Source organism: Glycine max, chromosome 3, assembly GCF_000004515.6.
Source record: "Glycine max cultivar Williams 82 chromosome 3, Glycine_max_v4.0, whole genome shotgun sequence".
Taxonomy (NCBI): domain Eukaryota; kingdom Viridiplantae; phylum Streptophyta; class Magnoliopsida; order Fabales; family Fabaceae; genus Glycine; species Glycine max.
In genome coordinates this window covers 6,871,363-6,891,011 of record NC_016090.4, presented here as the reverse complement: position 1 = coordinate 6,891,011, position 19,649 = coordinate 6,871,363, and the positions used below count along the sequence as shown (strand labels likewise).

The window sequence follows — 19,649 nt, the reverse complement described above, 5'->3', positions numbered from 1 at the left end:
GGTCCTGAGCTTGAATCAGAACAGCAAGAACTAGACCTTCTACAAAACCAACAAGGAAACTCCTTGACATTGATGGATCAAAGATTGCATCTTGCTGCTTGTAGTAAGAACCAGCACAGGGTTCACACTGAGTCCATGTAAGATCACTACCTGTGTCAAAAATGAGTGACAAGTCCCTCTTGGGTGTACCAAGACCAACAACAACAAAATAGTTTCTAGACCCAAAATGGCTATCAGACTTGGTGGGTAGGGTAGTTGAATCCAATTCCTTCACACTATTTTCTCGACCCAAATTCTTAGAGAGCCTGGAGTGAATATACTTTACCCTTTCATTGTCTAGGTTCATAATATCATTGTGTGATATTGTAGCCTCTGCATTGCCAGATTTTAATGATTGTTTAATTTATTACATATTTATATGCATTGATTGTCATATTTTTCTTTGATCTCCTTGTTTTTATACTACTATATATGCATGCTTCTTTTGACTCGGTGAGGCACTCAAGGAGGTTTTTCGATTTATTATGTCATGTTGAGCCTCTTGTATGTTGCAGAGGCAAGTTGCTAATTTGTTTGGTCTTGAATTATATACATATTTTCAGTATTCCACTCTGCTTCTGGAGTAGGAACTTCTGCAATGTTTAACTTTTTTTTTTAGTTTTTGTCTCTCTTTTAAAGTTATATAAAAAAATTATTTATTAAAAAGTTACTTTTACTTTTAGAATAATTTTTAAAATTTTGTTTGGTCTAACTTCATATAAAGAAAAAAACTAAAAGATAAACCAAATATTTTATATTAGCATATTAGTATTAGATAACATTGCCTTTCGTGTTTTTATTGGTGGTATTTGGCAGGTAGTTAGTTCACCCTCCACTAAGTTCGTTGAGTCACTAGTTACTTAATGTCAATGCAGAGAACAATAATATAAATGCAAATTTCACTGCTTGCTTTATTAAGGTTGTTGCTAAGCTTGTAACGTTGTCTAGTTTTCTTTACGTTGCTTATTAAGACACCAGATCTAGTTTGGTCATCACGTTGTCTAATTTTCTTTACATTGCAAATTTCACTGCTTGCACAATTTGGACTATTTCTTGGGTGGTTTGTCAAGTTGACCTCTTATAATATTGTGTCCCACAGGCCAATCAATCTGCATCTAGGCGTGATGGTGGTAGTGATGTATGCTTTGGGAGATTTCCTAACACATTATAGAAAAAAAAGAAAAAGTTTATAACATTTATTGTTGCTCCTAATTAAATTATTTTGCTTACTTGTACTGACTAGTGACTCCTCTCCATTTCTTATTCTTTTGTTCTTTTGGTCAATTCAACTTGTCCTTTTTTTAATAGTGATTATTCATGATAACACTTGAAGGTCACCAAATTGATTATTCGTGATAACACAAGTTTTGCCAGCTAGAAAGTTGGTTTTGCTTAATTTAAATTATATAGGAATGTCAACCTTACCAAATATATTATAATGAGATTGATTTTTATCTCTTAATTCTCATGCCAAATATATATTATAATTCTTATTTTTTATTTTATAGGAGGATCCTGAAGTAGCAAAGTTTAGAGAGCAAGGCCTCAAATTCTTACTTGAGATGGAATTCCTTTTTAAAGGTACTATTGCTACTGGTTTTGCAGCATATGCACCATCTGAAGATTCAAGACAATATGAAGGATTCAACACAAGAACAGAAGAGACAAATAATAACATTGATGATAACACTGACATGGAAGTGAATGAGCCTGAGATAGACACGACAACTCAGAACACGTCTTCGGCAAAGGAAAATGGACAGAGGAAGAGAGGAGGAGAGGGTGATAAGGGTTGCTGCCAAGCTTTTCCTCACAATTAGATCGTATTATTCAAACATTTGAATCTAGTGTATCTGCTCAAGACCCAACTAGCATTACTGCATGTGTAGCAAAGTTGAAAGATCTACCAGGACTTGAGCGTGGGAGTGAACTATTTTACAAAGCCACTAAACTTATGAAAAAAAGGGCAAACAGGATCACCTTTGTTGCTTTAGAAGAGCCTGAGCTACAACTTGGATGGATCAAGTCTGAAACTAAAGCACAAATTCCTTAGTTTCTCCTCTATTTGATATCATTGACACTTGCTAGTTTTGCTTGGTTATGAACCTTGGTTGTGTTATGGATCTTAGTTTTTAATTTCAGTTATGTCATGGATCTTTGATTTTAATTTTGGTTATGTTATGGATATTAGTTATGGTTTGGCTCTTGATTTTTTTATTTTCAGTTGTGTTATGATTTTTTTTCCTTCTACAGGATGTCTTCATCATTATCATCAAATGACTCATCACTATCATCAAATGACTCTTCCTCTGACGATGACGATCACATTACGAAGAACAAAGTGTTGATGTTTGTTGTAGCTAATGTTACCAATTACTTCATGAAATATGTTGTGAAAAATCCATGTAGAGATTCAAGCATGACAGGCCATCGTTGGGTATCTGAAATTCTAAATGGTCATCCAATATGTTGTTATCAGATGTTTAGAATGAAGAAACTTTTCTTTCTTTAATTATGTGATATCTTGGAAACCAAGTACAACTTAAAGAAAACTCGAAATGTCAGCATTTATGAGCAAGTTGGCTTGTTTTTATACATGTTGAGTCAACCAGGTTCTGTTCGTAATTGTGAGGAAAGATTTCAACATTCAAGTGAAACAATATCTAGACATTTCCATAATGTCTTAGAAGTTGTGTGTATGTTTGCAAAGGATATAATTAAGTCTATTGATCCATCATTTAGGGATACTCCTGATGAGATTCTAAAAGATGCCAGATATCGCCCTTACTTTAGGGATTGTATTGGTGCAATAGATGGTACTCACATACGAGTTTGTGTTCCCTCTCATCTACAAGGAGTCTATATTGGTCGGAAAGGCTACACTACCACTAATGTCATGGCTGTTTGTGACTTTAGCATGTGTTTCACTTTTGTTTGGGCAGGTTGGGAAGGTTCCGCACATGATACTAAGATATTTATGGAGGCTTTATGTAAGCCTGCATTGCATTTTCCACATCCTCCTCAAGGTACTTAAAATTTATATATTATAAATATGTATCATTATAATTTTGTGTCCTAACATGCTCTATTGTTTTATTCTTTAGGTAAATATTATATTGTTGATTCTGGTTACCCTACTTTTATGGGTTTTCTAGGACCGTACAAGAAAACTAGGTATCATCTCCCGCAATTTAGAATTGGGCCTAGAATCAGGGGAAGAGTTGAAGTTTTTAATTATTATCATTCCAGTCTTCGAAGTACAATTGAACGTGCATTTGGTTTATGTAAAGCAAGATGGAAGATATTGGGTAATATGCCACCTTTTTGCTTTGAAGACACAAAACCAAATCATTGTTGCTTGCATGGCTATACATAACTTCATTCAAAGAAATGACAAGAGTGATGGAGAATTTGATTCGCTAGATGAAGATAATGAAGATATAGATAGTGATGAGGATGAAAGTGAAGTTGGTCCTAGTATTACAACATGGGAAGAACTGGATGCTCAAAGTACTCTACAAATGGAACGATTTAGAGAATCTTTGAAGAATATGTTTCCAACACGTATTTAATTTCTTTATTTTTTAATACTACAAGGTTGCATGTTTATGGTATGGGTACATTTGAACAATTTTATATTGAAAGACATTATTGATCGTATTATCACCAAGTTAATGATATTTTATATTTTGTTATAAATTATAATTACATAGATAATAATTAAATTATAAACTAGAATGTATGTGACAACATTACTAAAACAATAAATTAATTAGATTTTAAATATGAAAAGTAATTATGTAGAAAGGTGTATAACTATATTTTTATGAGATACATTTATTTTATTTTTATAAAAATAATTATTTTTTAATCAAAATTTCTAGAAAATATATAACAATATTTTAAATATAATGATAAAGTTAAAATATTTTTATAAATGAAATAGAAGAAGAAAATAATTTTTATTATTTTTAATAATATTTAATTATTTAAGGCATTTAATAATTATATAATAATGTTTAAGTATTTAATTATTAGTTTTAATAATGTCAAAGCATATAATATCCTTTTTGGTAATTTTAATTATGCAAAAGATCTTCTACAATTTCATCCAAACACCATATTAATTTAAATAAGCACTTAAGAGTTTATCATCCAAACATCAAATTAACTTATGGAAAAGTAACTTTTCAGATAAGAGCTTCTTGGATAAGTTCTTTCTCTATAAGGTCTTTTACAATAGTGCATCCAAACAGGCCCAACGTATGTTATTTTGACACTACTAAAAAAATGGTTTTCTACGACGGTCGAAAACAGCATACAACGATGGTTGTCGACCATCGTAGAAGCTAACGTTGTTGAAAGTTAACACTTTCAACGATGGGTAAGAATACATCATCTTAGAAAACAAGCTTTCAAGGACGGTGTTTGCTTTCTAAGACGGTGCTTACATAGGACGGTGTTTGCTTTCTAAGACAGTGCTTACGTAGGCACCGTCCTTGAAATAAGGATTATTTTTAATTATTGATATTTTTTTGAACGAATATAATTAAAAAATCTTTATTAGTATGATTGTAATTAATATTAATATTAAAATTTATTTAAAAATAAATATTGAAATGATAGATTAAATTAAAATAAGAGGTTGACAAATTAAAAATTCCTAAGACATTTTCATAGAAAAAAAATTTATCAAATTTTTTTATTAGAAAGTAACTCCTAAATTAAATAATTATTTTTTTCCCAAAAATTGAGAGGACCAACTAAAACTTTGATAGCCTCCAAGATATTATCTCTAACAGCAGACACAGAGAGAAGCTGAAAAAAACAAAAAAAAAGACTATATATTAGCATGATTGTAATGTCGTTAACTTTATAATCTATCACATATTTGATATACAGACTATATATTAACCTAAGATGAGATGTTTAACAAGGAATAATCTGGCATTAATGGTAGTAGTGTGTAATTGAAGGGAAGATGGAGCCATATATTAAACATGATAACAAGGAATAATTTGGTATTAATGATACTTGTAAGAATTTAAATTTGTATACAAAGCAAATGAAAGAAAAAGTTTTGAAATAGGAAACTTACTGGATCAGCACTCGTGCGATCCAGTGTTATAGCAAATTAAGTACATCTCATTTACTAGTGATAGCTTTTCACACAAGTAAACTTGTATAAAATTGAATATTCAACATCAAACAAACAACCCCTTTTTGTGTATATTCCTATATAAATGGATTGAATGATACTCAAAATATGTGCAAAGTAGCAGCTCCTGTTGTGTATCTAGTTTTAAAAAATAGCAAAAGTATGAGCACTACATTATGTATTTGCAATTTCCTATTGTATTGAGTATTAACATGAAATTTGCTTTCATTATTAGATTCAATGGAAAAAGTGGCTATGAGTTAATAACTTAAACTATTAGGGGAGTAAATTAGTTGAGGAATCCAAGTGCACAAAGAAGCAAGAATATACAAGGGGAAAGATGGAAATAGGTAAAGCTCGTTTTTATTGATATCTCAATCATAGAGAAAAAGCATACAAGTAGAATAAGAAACTGGGGGTAATGAGAAGTACATCTATAAAAACTCCTTTTTAATTTAAAATAAGAAATTTTATTAGGAAAACAAATTGCAGGAGTAATTTACTCAAGAATATGAAATCTTAAAAGAAGCAAGAACATACATGTAATAAAGAAAGGGGGAGAGACAAATAAAATAAGTAAACTTCATTTCTCCTTATATCTATCTATCAGAGGGTTGTTCTCTCTTTACTGATACAAGTATAAAAGAAGTTCAAAGATTGCAGCACATGTCTATAATTCTCTGGATACTAACTAATAGAGTTTGGGAACCTCTAATTTCTCATTGATAAAAAAATGAAAAGGCTAGTTATATATTTGTTACAAAGTAACTCTGGTTAGAGCTATAACAAAGTATGAGTTAATTGACAGCTCACAGATAATAGAAAACAAAATACACAAAGTAAAAACACTTGACGTAATAAGTATACTCCAATACTCCCCTGCAAGCTCATGGTGGGTGATTCTGAGTAGAAGCAGAAGAATCACACACTATAAAAAATGGTTTTGTACAAAAGATCTGTGAGTAGGAGACAAAGCCTTGGTGAGAATATCAACATATTGATCAAGGGCGGGAACATAGACCACTTTCAGAAACTTGCTAAGGACCAATAGACAAAAAACAGATCAAGTTCCATGTGTAAAGACATAACATGCAGAACAGGGTTATGAGCAAGAGACACACTGCTCATGTTGTCACAATGAATCACAGTAACAATATGTTTGACAGCAAGTTCAGAAACAAATTTCCTACACTTCTCGCTCAAACAAGCAATATTTCACTCACAAACTTTTAAACACTACAAAATAAAAGCTGGTGGTCATTACCTCAGTCCCTAACCAAGATAGGCTAAACTTAGGCAATGAAAGTGATAAAGGAACCCCGTCCTTACCACTATAGCAAAACTCCTTAACATTTTTGAAAAATCATTACAAAACTATGCTTGTAAATGTAAGTGTATGAAATCATAGCACAACTATTTGGACTTTGTTCATGCATCATAGCACAATTGTTTTGACTTGGTTGTGTGGTATTTTTTGCTATCCTGCTGTGGTATTTTTGGGCTTGGCCGTGCCATGCATGCCACGGTCAGGGATTAATAAGCATGAATTGATGTTCACCTAGGGTAAAAAAGATCTTCATTAAAAGTTGAAAGGTAATTCTAAGACCACCTTTACATCCAAACTCATTCTTATAATAAAAGATATTTACTAACATGCATAATAAATTGAGCTAATACCATATATAACTTTGGCAACAATTGGTCATTAGGAATGACCAATGGCGTAGCAACATCTTTGTACCTTTATAACTTCACTGGAGAAATAAAGAAAACATGGTTGGTGGTGCTGCCTATAAAGACTCTGAATCTCTTCAAGCATGATACCAATTGTGAGCCCCGTGAAATAATAAGCCTGGGTTGAAAGTTGAATCCACAAACAAAAATTGCAGTAATATGGAAATTTAACATAAATGCCTTATCCAAATTGGATGACTTAATACCAACTCATGTGTTGTCATTATTAATTATTTTGTTTACATTGTAAATTTGCATATGGAGCAAAGTTAATGGTTTAGCTTACTACATATTTACATGCTCAATAGAGAGATTCCATTGTTCTCATGTCCCAAGCATGTCTGACATCAATATCACATAAACATGTCTTAGACAACCAAGATTCAGAAAATAGAAGAAAACAAAAGAAGAAATGATAGACATTACATAAGCAATTAGAGACCACTTACATATAAAAAATAGCCTTAAAAATTGGCCATAGCCGTTGAATAACATCTACCACAACTTGAGAATGATTTACAAATGTAGAAGAAGATTCAGTCATGCATTCAGGATTGTGACAAAATTGAGTTAAAAGGAATAAAAGGTAGTTGGGTGCATAGACATGACAATATTAAGTATGGAACACACCTAAAGATGTAGGCAAATTAACCAATATGAATTGTTAACTGACGAGAAGGTCTTTTACTCAAGCTTTCTGGACCTTCATGCATTCCTTCCTGATAAAGCAAAATATAGAAGGCAAAAACATCAAAAGAAAATGTATAATTAAAAATATCTCTATAGATTGGACACTAACTTGTAAATGAGTTATGACTGGTATGCATAATGCCTCAAGAGCTCTCTTAGCATCATCTTGAGGAAGTTCAGTAACAACCATACTACACACAAATTAAAGACGTTTAAATCAATACCTACAATTCAAGATATAAACAATAGCAAACAATCCTAGATGAAAATATTTAAAGGAACTAAACTGCCTGAAAGCTTCAACCAGATGCAAAGAGTCTTCAGTAGGAACTTTGAAACTATTTTCTCCATTAACGGTCTTGTTGTAGATGTGGAATAGACCTTCTAAATGCCAAAGCAGTAGCAACTGCACATTCTTCATATGTACCCATGCCATTCATTAGGATATCTAAAACTAATGGCAATACAAACATTGCCTCAGATGCATAATCAAGCCATTTTGAATAAGATCCAATAGTTAAACACACTGAAAATACAACAACAAGACATAAAAAGCATTTTATTAGTCAAGAACTAAACTACCCCTTCATTCTTCCTCCTTGTTGACGTTGAAAAGGAAAGAAGGTCTCTATTTTGAGGAAAAAAACTCTAAGGCACTCAACCAGAATTCATGTCATTTCTCAACATTACATATCTTAATATCCGTGACTACGAGATCTGTAGTTGTGAAAGGGTTGTCAGAAACTGTTGCCTCGTGCTCCACATCACCTGATGTAAGTAGTGCTTGTGTACACATTGCAGACTCCAGTACCAATGAAGAAACACATTTAGACACCAATAATGACAAATTGGAAACAAAAGCAAAAATGATTATGACTTACCTTTTTAAGGGGCCTTACACTTGACAACACTACACTTGCCCATGATGACTCCACACATTATAATGAACATTCTAAAATTTCGGTATCATTACTATTTTTCAAATGCAAAACTTTCCAAAGACCTGCAAAAATGGCCAGCTTAGTTGCACAACAAACACATATCCTACCCACGCTAATTCCGAATGCAAATACAACACATTGTCTCAAAGTTTGAGTGCATGCATACCAAAATGAAATGAACAAATATCTAATTTTATTCGCAAATAATAGTCATTACAGTAGCAAAATTGTTTCTAAAACTTAAAAAAATACATGAAAAACACCAAAGTGGTTGTTGACACACTACAAGAAAAATAACCTATGCCTACGGACGCTTTTTGCTACAGACATAAATTAGTGTAGGTAAATCTCAAAAATACTTTTACCTACAACTGACTAATGTAGGTAAAACTCAACCACTTGTACCAACCATTATTTGGTGTAGACAAATTCATTAAAACTAAAAAAATACTTCTACCTACAACTATGTTGTGTAGGTAAAACTCCAAAAAATTGTGCCTATGGTTGATTAGTGTAGGTAAAACTCAAAAGATTACTACCTACAGAAGCACAGTGTAGCCAAAATTTTAAAAAACTTATACCTACACACTACAAGAAAAATGACATATACCTACGGAAATTTTTGCCTATAGATATAACTTATCATAAGTAAAAGTCAAAAATATTTATATCTACAATTGTTTGTTTGTTATAGGTAAAGTTCAAAGATTTTTAGCTACTATTATTTGATGTAGGTAGAACCTAAAATAACTTCTACTTACAAATGTCCAGTGTTGGAAGAATTTCAAAAAACATATACCTACGATTATTTGGTTACTTGTTGTTGGTCAAATCCTATAAAACTTGTACCTAGGGTCTATTGATGTAGATAAAATTTAAAAAGTTTCTACCTACAAATACATGCAAGTAAAATCCCATAAAAAATAGAAAGAAAATAAAAAGATAATTAAGAAGTTATACCAGAAGAAAGTTGAATTTAGAGAGAATGATAATGATAATGTATATTCATTTCAAGATAAAAAGATAATTAAGAAGTTATAAAAGATAAAGAAAAATGAAAAATAACATATAAAGAAAAATATAGATTACTATAAGATTACCATCTTCCTTCTCATCCTTTCTCTTGATTGGCTTTCTTTGTTTGCTTTCCTTTCCCTAAACTTAATCGAATCTAAGTTATCACCACACACACAAGCCTAGCTCTTCATCATACCAATGTTTTTCTCTTCCCTCTATCGTTCGTTTGTTCCTTCATTCTGTGACACCCTCTACCCCTCACATATATACTAATAAGGAATAAAAAATTCAAATATTAATTAAAAGTATTTTTAAAACATTTTTTTTAAACAAGTGTTTCAAAGGGGAAAAAGGCTCACATTCATTTTCTTCTACATCATATTCAAACTTGTCCAAATAAATAATAAAGTATTCTCGACTCAACAAGGTCGTCTAAGCTTCATACAATTAATATAGAACTTATATCCTAATGTCACATCCTATCAGAGCATTGTGTTCCCGTGTCCTCTAGCATGAGGTTCTTCATAGTCATCCACCTATTCATCTGCTCCCCCGAACACAAGTTCAAGATCATCACAGGATCCAAACACAACAACACACAGGGAGTGAGTTATCACATTCCTAGCTAATAGAGAGACAAGACAATTAAATATACATATTATATAAATGAGATACCACTTGCTTAAACATAGCTCACGTAACTTCACCACTTCGTCATTCAAAATTCACTTTTCAATTATCAATCACATTACACAAGAATCTCACACTTCGATCAAGATATAATAACACATCAATTAGCAAGCATATGCAATAGTTATGCTAAGACTCAATCCTATATGCAATGTGGTACCATGTCAGTGAAAAACCACCCTGGGGCGCTTAGGAGTACATAACAAGACACACCACACAATGGGTTTGTCAGGTCACTCTCACTAAGTAAGATCATAGGGAGACCAGTCAGGGTCACGATGTTTTGCGAGAATGCTCCAACCATATGAGATCAGCATAGGCTTAAAGGAGCACTCAAACCCGGTGACCCCCAAGGCCTACACTCCGAAGAGTCCGTCAGGGCCTCTCCCTCCTGATTCAGGTCCAACCCCTAAAATAATTTTTGCATGCAGACACTGCTCATGAATTATACAACACCCACGACCTTACACTCGTGTTTTAAACACGTTCAACACAATTGCGCTATGATTTAACACTGGTTCCTAAATAGGAAACCTACATTTTCTCTTTAACACTGCGCATCAACGCTTTTCTCAAGATAACACTGGTCGGGTTATTGTACAATTCATAGCTTACAACACAAGTGATTTCACATCAAGTGTTAACTACACACTTATCCACAACTAGAACTCATTCACAATTTCACATCTCATAGTGTCACAATCCACCATCACATGTTCACATGTATCTCACAAATTAACACATGTTCAACTTTACACTTATACTCAATCTCAATAACAATATTATAATCTTAAAGCAACATGTTATTCTACAATTCATCACATACTCATAATTTGAATCATCATTTCATATCCTCAATATAACAATTTATATAAAAGACTATCACAACATGAGGACTAAAACCCCTCAAATAATATATACACAATTATATCAAAATCATAGGTCGAAATATACAAATATCAAGAACACAATTTATCAAGCAATTTTCATTAGGACATCAATATTTTATTTATAATCCTAAAGGAAAAATTGCAATTTAACAAACATACCCAAAATAAAACCCCAATTTAATCCTCTAAGGATACCCTACACATAGTTCTCACTAAATACCCCAACTGTGAATAACTCATACCCTTACCTCTGAGCGGACTCACGTGTCTTCAGCAAGTGATAGCACATCTCTAGCGGTTTCCTGAAATTCTTCAATCATTCCTCCGACTGCTCCGATAGAATTCCCAAACGTCAGAGAGACGGAGAAGAGATTGAAACCTCCACTTGTACTGTCTTCATGCGATTCCTTTTTCTCCCTCCACAAATATTATTTCGCAAATCCCAACGGTGGAAGCGTGCGGAATTGAATTTCGAACAACATATCCAAATTTCATGGACATCCAACGGCTAACAAAACCGGGATCGTAGTTTTACCGAGACAGTTTTTGGGTTTCTGCGGGAAATTAAAATGTTACAATGCGAAGGGTTTTCCTCTAAGCTCAGATATGATTTTGAAATTCCCAACGGTGAGAATGTTAGGAATTGGGTTTCGAACATGATAATCAAATTTCACAACGATCCAACGGTGAACGGGTTCGAGATCGTCGTTTTTCTGAGACTGGTTTGGTGGGCTGCGGGAAAAATAAAGGGTTTTGAGAGGAGAAGGAAAAAAACGAAAATGAGGCCAAAAGGAGGCAGCTGACTTAACATAACTATTTATACCTAGGGTACTCAGCCTATTATTTGCTCTATATTTATTTATTTATTTATTTTTACTAAAAAGCCTTTTTAAATTTATTTACGAAAAATTGGGATGTTACACATTCACTCTCGGCACCGCGCGTGCTAAGAACCGTCTATTCGAGAATGGGCAGCGAGGGCGTGCCGTCGATGGTGGTGGAGGTCATGTCGATGGCCACCGTCGAGCTCACTGACGCCTCCAGCTGGTGGCACAAAATTGATGACTCTCCAGCGTGGCAGGATCGTATTTCCTACACTCTCGTTGTACTCTACGGTATCGTGGCCACCGTAGCTTTGGTATCGTTGCGTCGCGTACTCTTTCAATTCCAAATTAGGGTTTTATTTTTGTTTATTCGATTTTCTTTTATAATTTTTTTTATTTTGATTGAACTTTAGGTTCAACTGGCTTGGATACAATTGAGAGTGGTCTTTCACCTTATCAATATTTTGGTGAATGGGGGTTTGTATTGTTCAAACCTTTTGTTATTTTACTTTTTAAAATTATTTGTGTAGTAACTGCTTAATAATGTGATGTTTTGTTAAGGGATTGTGCACTCTTTTTAATTTTGCAGTTCGGTGTGTAGTTTTTATCTTCTATCAGAACGTGCAGAGGTTGAAGCTAGAGGTATTGGAGTATAGGGAATAGAATGTAACATTTAATATGAGTAATTTTTTCTTAACATAAGATTAGTTGTTTATTATTTTCTAATTACAGAATGTGGTTAGATTCACACTTATACTCACTCACTGCGTTTGCTTGTGTTTGTAGATTGTTCAACACATCTTGCTTGATATGTCGAGTCTTGCTTTCTTTACAACATATGCACTTTTGGTCCTGTTCTAGGCTGAGATTTATTACCAGGCCAAGTTTGATTTGTGGTGCATTTGCTTCTACATGGTTGGTTTGCCTCCTATGATTTTCTTCTTCCATGGCAGTGTGTTTTGCTGATTGGTTTTGATGGGCTAATTACCCTGGTGTTAAATGCTTTTGCAGGCACTGTGTATCAACTATGGGTTGAAACCAAGTTTCTATACGATTAATATTGTGGTTTATGTTGTTCAGGTGAAAATTCTACTGTTTACAAAGTTTATGTATGTGATCAACTATTGAATGATGTTTGACTTTGGTTGTGATTCACTATATGGTGGCTAGAAGGAAAATTGTGTGATATCCAATAATAGGATATAGTAGTATAGTTGTACAACTAGGTTATGGTTGTAGAGATATGAAGGAATAGATAATAATATTGGTTTCTAAATTCTAAGAGAGCAATATGCAAGCATTTAATAATAACAAACTAGATTCAAATTTTTTCTATTTACCTTGAAACATCAAACTGAATTCTTTTGCTTCCTCTATGTTGGCATCCTAGATTTGTTAACATGCTTCTTTCCATTGACAAGTGACTCCCACTCTCATAGCTTCCTTTGATTCCTCTGCCTTCTCTATGTAGAAGTGAATCAAGCTAGGCCTAGCTGAAGCATAGCTCAATTAGGCAGTTCGTTAGACTATATTCTCTCCCTAAGTCTGATCAGGTGCATTGCAATAGGGTTCTCTTTGTGTGCAGCCATTGGCTTTCTTCTCTATGGTGGAAGGTAATTGTTGTATTCATATCCAACTCCCTTTGATGCATGAAACTATTGCATTAAGCTACAAGATGTCACCCATTAAGTCAAGCTCAGCAGTATAGACTGATCTTTACCACGTTTGAAATCTTTTTTACAAATGGATTATTTTCAATTCCAAGATAGTAGCTACCTTGAGCAGGAATTAGTGTTCCAAAAGGATTGTTCCAAGGGATAGTAGCTACCTTGAGGCCAATAAATTTGTAGCAAATAATTTTTGTTGATGTCTTATTAAGCACCGTAGCTGAAAGTAAATATTTGTAGAGCTTTAGATTTCCAAACGAGTTTGTTGATAAGGAAGAATTGACTTTTGGGAAAAAAAGGAATTTACAAGAAAACATGCTAGAAGAGTGAAGAATCCACTTTTCTTTCAGACTCATCCAATGTACAAAGCAAAATCAAGTTAGAAACAATTTTTGTTTGTGTTTTTTTTTTCCTTCATTTTTTTTATTCCTAACCCCAAAGAAAGTACTTAGTTGTACGTGAAGATAAAGAAATGGATATTATCTAAAAATGTTCACTTTTGCTTTACTTTTTCAATTGTGTCATGTACTTTGCATTTGTCTACTTATTTGTCTACTTATTGTAGTGCCAGCTGAATTCAGAAATACTGATGAGTGATTATTTACTTTATGTACTGATGGGCTGCTTGCATTTTATTTAGGGAATAGAGGCTGCAAGGTAGCTGGAATCTGAAGGCATACAGACACATTTAACCTTTGTCTACAGGTAGTTTTTTTTTTAAAAATATTTTATAGCAAGCTCTTGAGCTTAATACATGAAGGATTCTGATTAATGGGGTACTAAGATTCCACTTGTACCATCTAAAGGGTACTCAGATTATTGTTGTAAAAAGTTGCTTTTGCTCTTTGGATTTACATCTTTTATTTGGTTGTTATTGGACAGAAGGACGTATGAGACTTTCAAAAGCTTCTACGGTCTTTGATCCCTAGGTAATAGACTATTATTTGATGGCATTATTATTAAGGTCTATCTTCTTTAGCTTTCAATTTCAATAAGTTGGACCAGCTTTGTTTGTGACATAAATGGGTTTCATTTTCTTTTGTGCCTACCTGCCTTATTTAGTCCACGATTTTATAGGCTAGCCTGTGGACCAAGAATAAACAATAAAATGTAAAAACTAATAATAAGTAAACTAAAAATTTGAAAATTTTATAACTTATATTTTTATTTTTAATTGATTAAATTTCAATATACAGTAAATATATCAATGAAACACAAGTCTGTTTAGTGGGTGTGGTAAAAGAAAAATAGAAAAAGAATGTTATGTAGGACAACTCTATTTAGTTGGAAGTGTCAATGAGAAAAATATTGGAACAAAAATTAAAAAAGAAAAAAGAAAAAATAGAAAAAAATTAGAGGACTAAAGTAGGATGAGAAAACGTTTTTGTCATAGAGCCCATTTCAGTTGGTTTACTCCAAAACTTTTTTGTACCTGAGTTAGAGTACCCGTGTACCCCATTTTTAGAAATATTTATTTATTTGCTGATAGAAAAAACGTAGGAATGACAATTTAGAACCATATTCAATGAATACCTATAAAAATTCTCCAATATATACGATATATATACCAATCAAATGAGTTAAGTTCTAATGAGTAATTACTTAAGCATATTCAATGTCTTACTATCTTTAGAGTTTCTTTAATGATGTCTTAGCATATTTTGAAAGTTCAAAATCAAATTAATTCTTAACAATAGGTTCAGGTCATGTAGATTTCTACATTGTTTCCTTTTGTTATTTTCTTTTGGTTCTTTTGTTGTTGTCTTTAATTTATACTTCCATAAAGCTTTTGTGGACATTTCTGACTTTCACCAGTAATTGGTGTAAATTAGGATCCAAAAGCCTTGGTCAAGACTCATTCATGTTTGTTCCTAATGAGGAAAACTTGTTGTCACATTCCCAGGTGTGCTCTTCAATTCTGCAAGTCCCCGTCCCAGCAAAGATGCTATGATTTGAATTTTAACATCAATGGGTATCATCATTCAGTTGATGTTGTTGTTGTTGTTGTTGTTGTTTTTCTTTTCAGAGAAAGATGGTTCAGTGATGCATGGACTGGAAAGTCTATCTTGAACAGCCAACCTTTGTATCTGCTATCAAATCTTTCTTTTATAATAAGGATGGAGGGAATCGTAAATGGCACTCTTCAATCCTTATTTTGTTACCTTAAATAAATGAATAACTAAATGTTAGATGCTAGTCACAGTAGTGTACCTTCTATCATATTTGTATTTCTTTGTATTGTGGAATAACTTTCACGTGCATGTGCCTAAAGTAATTGGTAATGTCTCAGTGAATTGAAACATTCAGAGTAATACAAATATTTTCCTTCTGTATACTTATATGGCTATTTGCTTCCACTGGGATGTTTTGCAACTTTCTTATTTTTTCTTGGATCTCCTTGATTTGGATGAGGAGGCTGGCATGATCCAGAAGTCAGCTAACCAAACTGATCAAAATGAGAATGCTGAGGAACAAGGTAATGCTGAGTCAACTAACCAAACTCTTATGCCAGGTAAATACAATGTAAATATTATTATTATTATAATATTTTGAATTGCAGATTCTAGTTCGGTTAACACTTAATTCTAATGAGAATAATTAATTAATTAATTAATTTTAATTGTAGATTCATGAAGCCAACTCACGATTAGTACGTTTACCGCCACGCCAATGGGTATATACTATTCATTCATTCTTTTGAGATTCTACTTGGAATTGAATTGTGTTGGTATTTTTTTTCTTCTTTTTTTTAATTCTCTATAACTGTTGATTTCAATGTTGGAAAGTCTGATCGCAGCAGCAGGATAAAAGTCACTGGAAAGCAGAAGAAGGTACGTATTTTTCTCAAGTTTGAATTTTCACACTCTCCTTCTCTCTGTTTTTGGATATGTATGAAGAATTAGTAAAGCTGATTCCTGCCTGATTCCTATTGTTTTTTGGTGCAAAATTGAAAAATACTTTCATATTAGTGATATTACTTTTAAGACTAGAAGTCTAGAATGAATGGCTTTGTCGTTGTTAATGATATCCTTTCATTATTTCTCCAAGTGAATTGAGTTGCAAATTTTAGCAATTAATAATTAAACTTGTAAGCATTAGGCACTTATCCAGCTCACAGTTGTGATATTGGTGCATTCATTGGCAGCCATTTCCTTGGTTTAGAGTCTCCTATTTTGTTCTCTGGAGCTGTGGCTACGTCATTTTTTCTCTTAAACCCTAATAGTTCACCATGCTTTGAAAAGAAACTAGAGATGCAGCTTTTAAACCCGCTCCTCTGGTTCAGAAGCCAATTTCTTCGATCTTGGAGAAAATTCGGCAAAGGAAATTGGAGATTTTACAGAAGTAGGTTGATTTGCGTTAAGATTGTTGTTGTTCATTGGGGTATGGATAAAGTTACTGTTAATCGATTACCATCATAGTGTAATTGATTACACATCAACAGATGTGACTCTTCATGTTTAAATTTGAAAATCAAAATGTTTAGAAACACTAGTAATCGATTACAAAAGTTTGAAATGATTTGAAAATGTTTTATCACAAGTTGTGACTCTTGAAGTTTGAAATCTAACGTTTTAAAACATTGGTAATCGATTACATGATTATGGTAATCGATTACATCTTTGTAAATCAGTTTGAAAAGAATGTTGGCTACTGATAATTGATTACTGCCTTCTGGTAATCGATTACCAGAGAATAAAACTCTTTGGTAAAATTTTTCTTTTGAAAAATTCTTGTGAACAAAATTGTGCTATTCAATAGTTTTTGAAAAACTCTTTTAATACTTATCTTGATTCTTGAATCTTGAGTCTTGATTCTTTACTTAAATCTTGAATCTTGAATCTTGATCATGATTCTTGAAACTTGCTTGACTCTTGATTCTTTGGCATCATCAAAATAATCTTGGAAGGCATTGCTTACACACTAGGTCCTTTAGCGCATCCGATACATCTTGCCAGCTGTTATGTACAATTGGAATTTTTTCTCTGGCTACGACCTCTAGATAACTGTGGAACTTCTCTTTATGTGGGCCCAATCCTCGCCCAATAGCAGCATCAAGGTATACAGTTGGTTTGGGCTGATCCAAGGTTCTTAAAGTCAACCGTCTAAGCCGTGTGGATTGTCTAGTATTCCTAAACATAGCCTCTGACTGAACATCTGACTGCAGGGGTGACGATGGTGGTGTTCCGATGACCCTGTCAAAATAAAACAAATATGTTTACAATAAGGACTCACAAATAACATATACTTAGGTAAATGGAAATATAAACATGAATAAATTACAAAACAAATAACACAATAAGCTTGTTACATTACTTGCATAGGTTTCTGTTACGTCACAATGTTCTCCCATAGTCCTTCATCATGATCATTACGAGTTGTGTGTACATCATCAACGTCGGGAGACTCATTTATAGAAGGCATTCTTGTGGAAAAACTTGGTGTCTCACAAATGTCAAGCGTGGAACCATGTTGTGCGTCATTTAAATGACTTGGTCTTCCCTGTAGAACCACTGAATATCTTGAATTGCATGGATCTTGGACGCAAAACTCTTGTCTTGCTTGTTCAGCCATAATGAAAGATCCGTTCATGTAAGCCACCTTATTTAGGTCTACTAAAGTAAATCCCAATTCATCTTGACGGACATCGGTATTGCCATTGACCCACTTACAATTAAACACAGGCACTCTAAATTCACTGTAATCAACCTCCCAGATTTGTTTAATCACTCCAAAGTAAGGCATGGATGCTTGAATAAGATTGTTGTCTGCTGCACTGGAAAAGTGATCAGAATCAACATCAACAGTCACTCCACTATTCTACATTGAGCTTTTGTCATCTTGAGACTTGGTGTAGAAGGAATAATTATTGATATCATACCCTTCCAAGTCGGTACATTCAGATTTGGTCCAACAGCTAACAATTTTAATGTTTTGTAAGCACCATCATCAAGAAATATTCTTTCTCTAAACCAGTTAATGAAACTTCTATTGTGCTCTTGAAAAACCCTCATCATGTTCAGTTTTAGGTTCATTGTTGTGAGTTCTTTTTTGTGAGCATCTATGTATGGAATGACCTCTGCTGTGTTGTTTAATACATAGAGATGCGCTGTGACACCTCCTGTCAAGTCATTGTGACAACATTGTATCCTCGTGTACCCTTACCCCTGATTTGGACCATGATGATCTTCAGAAAGCCCGACAGATTTACCACCTTCGATGTACTGGGAGCAAAACTCGATACATTCTTCAGCCATATACCTTTCAACAATAGAAGCTTCTAGTCGGTATTGATTCTTCGTATACCCCTTTAACACCTTCATGTACCGCTCAACTGGATACATCCACCATAAAAAAACCAGACCACACAACCAGATCTCCCTCACTAGATGAACAATCAAATGAACCATTATGTCAAAAAATGATGGAGGAAAATACATCTCCATTTGACAAAGGACAATGGCAGCCTCGTTCTCCAGTTCATCCAATCTTCTAGGGTCAATGACTTTGCTACGTATAGCATTAAACACAAAGCACAAATGAGTTATAGCAACCCAAACTTTGTCAGGCAAGATTCCCCGAATCGATACAGGCAATAGTTGTTGCATTAATACATGACAATCATGAGATTCAAGCCAACCAATTTCAGCTCATTGACAGATACAAGGCTTTTGATATTTGAAGAGTATCCTTGTGGGACTTTAACATTACGTAGACATTGACAAAAATTCCTTTTCTCATTTGTTGACATTGTGTGACATGCTGGGGGTAGATATGTGTGTGGACCTTGTGAGATTGGATGCAACTGCTCTCGTATACCCATCTCAACCAAGTCTTGATGACACTTCAAACCATCCTTTGTCTTGCCTTTAATGTTAAGAAAGGTGCCAATTAAACTATCATAAACATTTTTCTCCACGTGCATGACGTCTATACAATGTCTAACATCAAGATCATACCAGTATGGAAGATTAAAGAATATGGACCTTTTCTTCCAACTG

General features: G+C 33.5%; 2 protein-coding genes and 1 long non-coding RNA gene across 4 annotated transcripts; all 3 read left to right on the top strand.

Moving 5' to 3' along the window:
* Positions 1–1,850: 1,850 nt before the first annotated feature.
* On the top strand, positions 1,851–3,714 carry LOC113001154 (putative nuclease HARBI1). Of its 2 annotated transcripts, none has more exons than XM_041014277.1 (2): positions 1,851–3,065; positions 3,195–3,714. In XM_041014277.1, the coding sequence occupies exons 1-2, from the start codon at positions 2,853–2,855 to the stop codon at positions 3,609–3,611; spliced, it is 630 nt and encodes a 209-aa protein (XP_040870211.1). In that variant the 5' UTR covers positions 1,851–2,852; the 3' UTR covers positions 3,612–3,714. The 2 variants fall into 2 exon arrangements, with proteins under 2 accessions (XP_040870211.1, XP_025983541.1); XM_026127756.2 differs by having other exon boundaries at positions 3,144–3,714.
* An 8,374-nt stretch (positions 3,715–12,088) lies between these two features.
* Positions 12,089–12,864, top strand: LOC100798130 (tobamovirus multiplication protein 3-like). The gene is made up of 4 exons (XM_041014276.1): positions 12,089–12,297; positions 12,397–12,460; positions 12,573–12,625; positions 12,770–12,864. Exons 1-4 carry the CDS (start codon positions 12,127–12,129, stop codon positions 12,842–12,844), a joined length of 363 nt encoding a protein of 120 aa, XP_040870210.1. The 5' UTR covers positions 12,089–12,126; the 3' UTR covers positions 12,845–12,864.
* A 468-nt stretch (positions 12,865–13,332) lies between these two features.
* On the top strand, positions 13,333–16,675 carry LOC121174633 (uncharacterized). The gene is made up of 5 exons (XR_005890834.1): positions 13,333–13,596; positions 14,291–14,579; positions 15,483–15,553; positions 15,677–16,162; positions 16,277–16,675. It is a non-coding gene; the product is annotated as an uncharacterized lncRNA (long non-coding RNA).
* Positions 16,676–19,649: the final 2,974 nt, after the last annotated feature.

Coding starts and splice junctions, on each gene's coding strand:
- LOC113001154 (XM_026127756.2), top strand. CDS start 2,636: ATGTTGAGTCAACCAGGTTCTGTTCGTAATTGTGAGGAAAGATTTCAA. Junction 3,066..3,143: donor TTTTCCACATCCTCCTCAAG/GTACTTAAAATT, acceptor TTTATTCTTTAG/GTAAATATTATATTGTTGAT.
- LOC100798130 (XM_041014276.1), top strand. CDS start 12,127: ATGGGCAGCGAGGGCGTGCCGTCGATGGTGGTGGAGGTCATGTCGATG. Junction 12,298..12,396: donor TCGTGGCCACCGTAGCTTTG/GTATCGTTGCGT, acceptor ATTGAACTTTAG/GTTCAACTGGCTTGGATACA. Junction 12,626..12,769: donor TGCAGAGGTTGAAGCTAGAG/GTATTGGAGTAT, acceptor TTGTGTTTGTAG/ATTGTTCAACACATCTTGCT.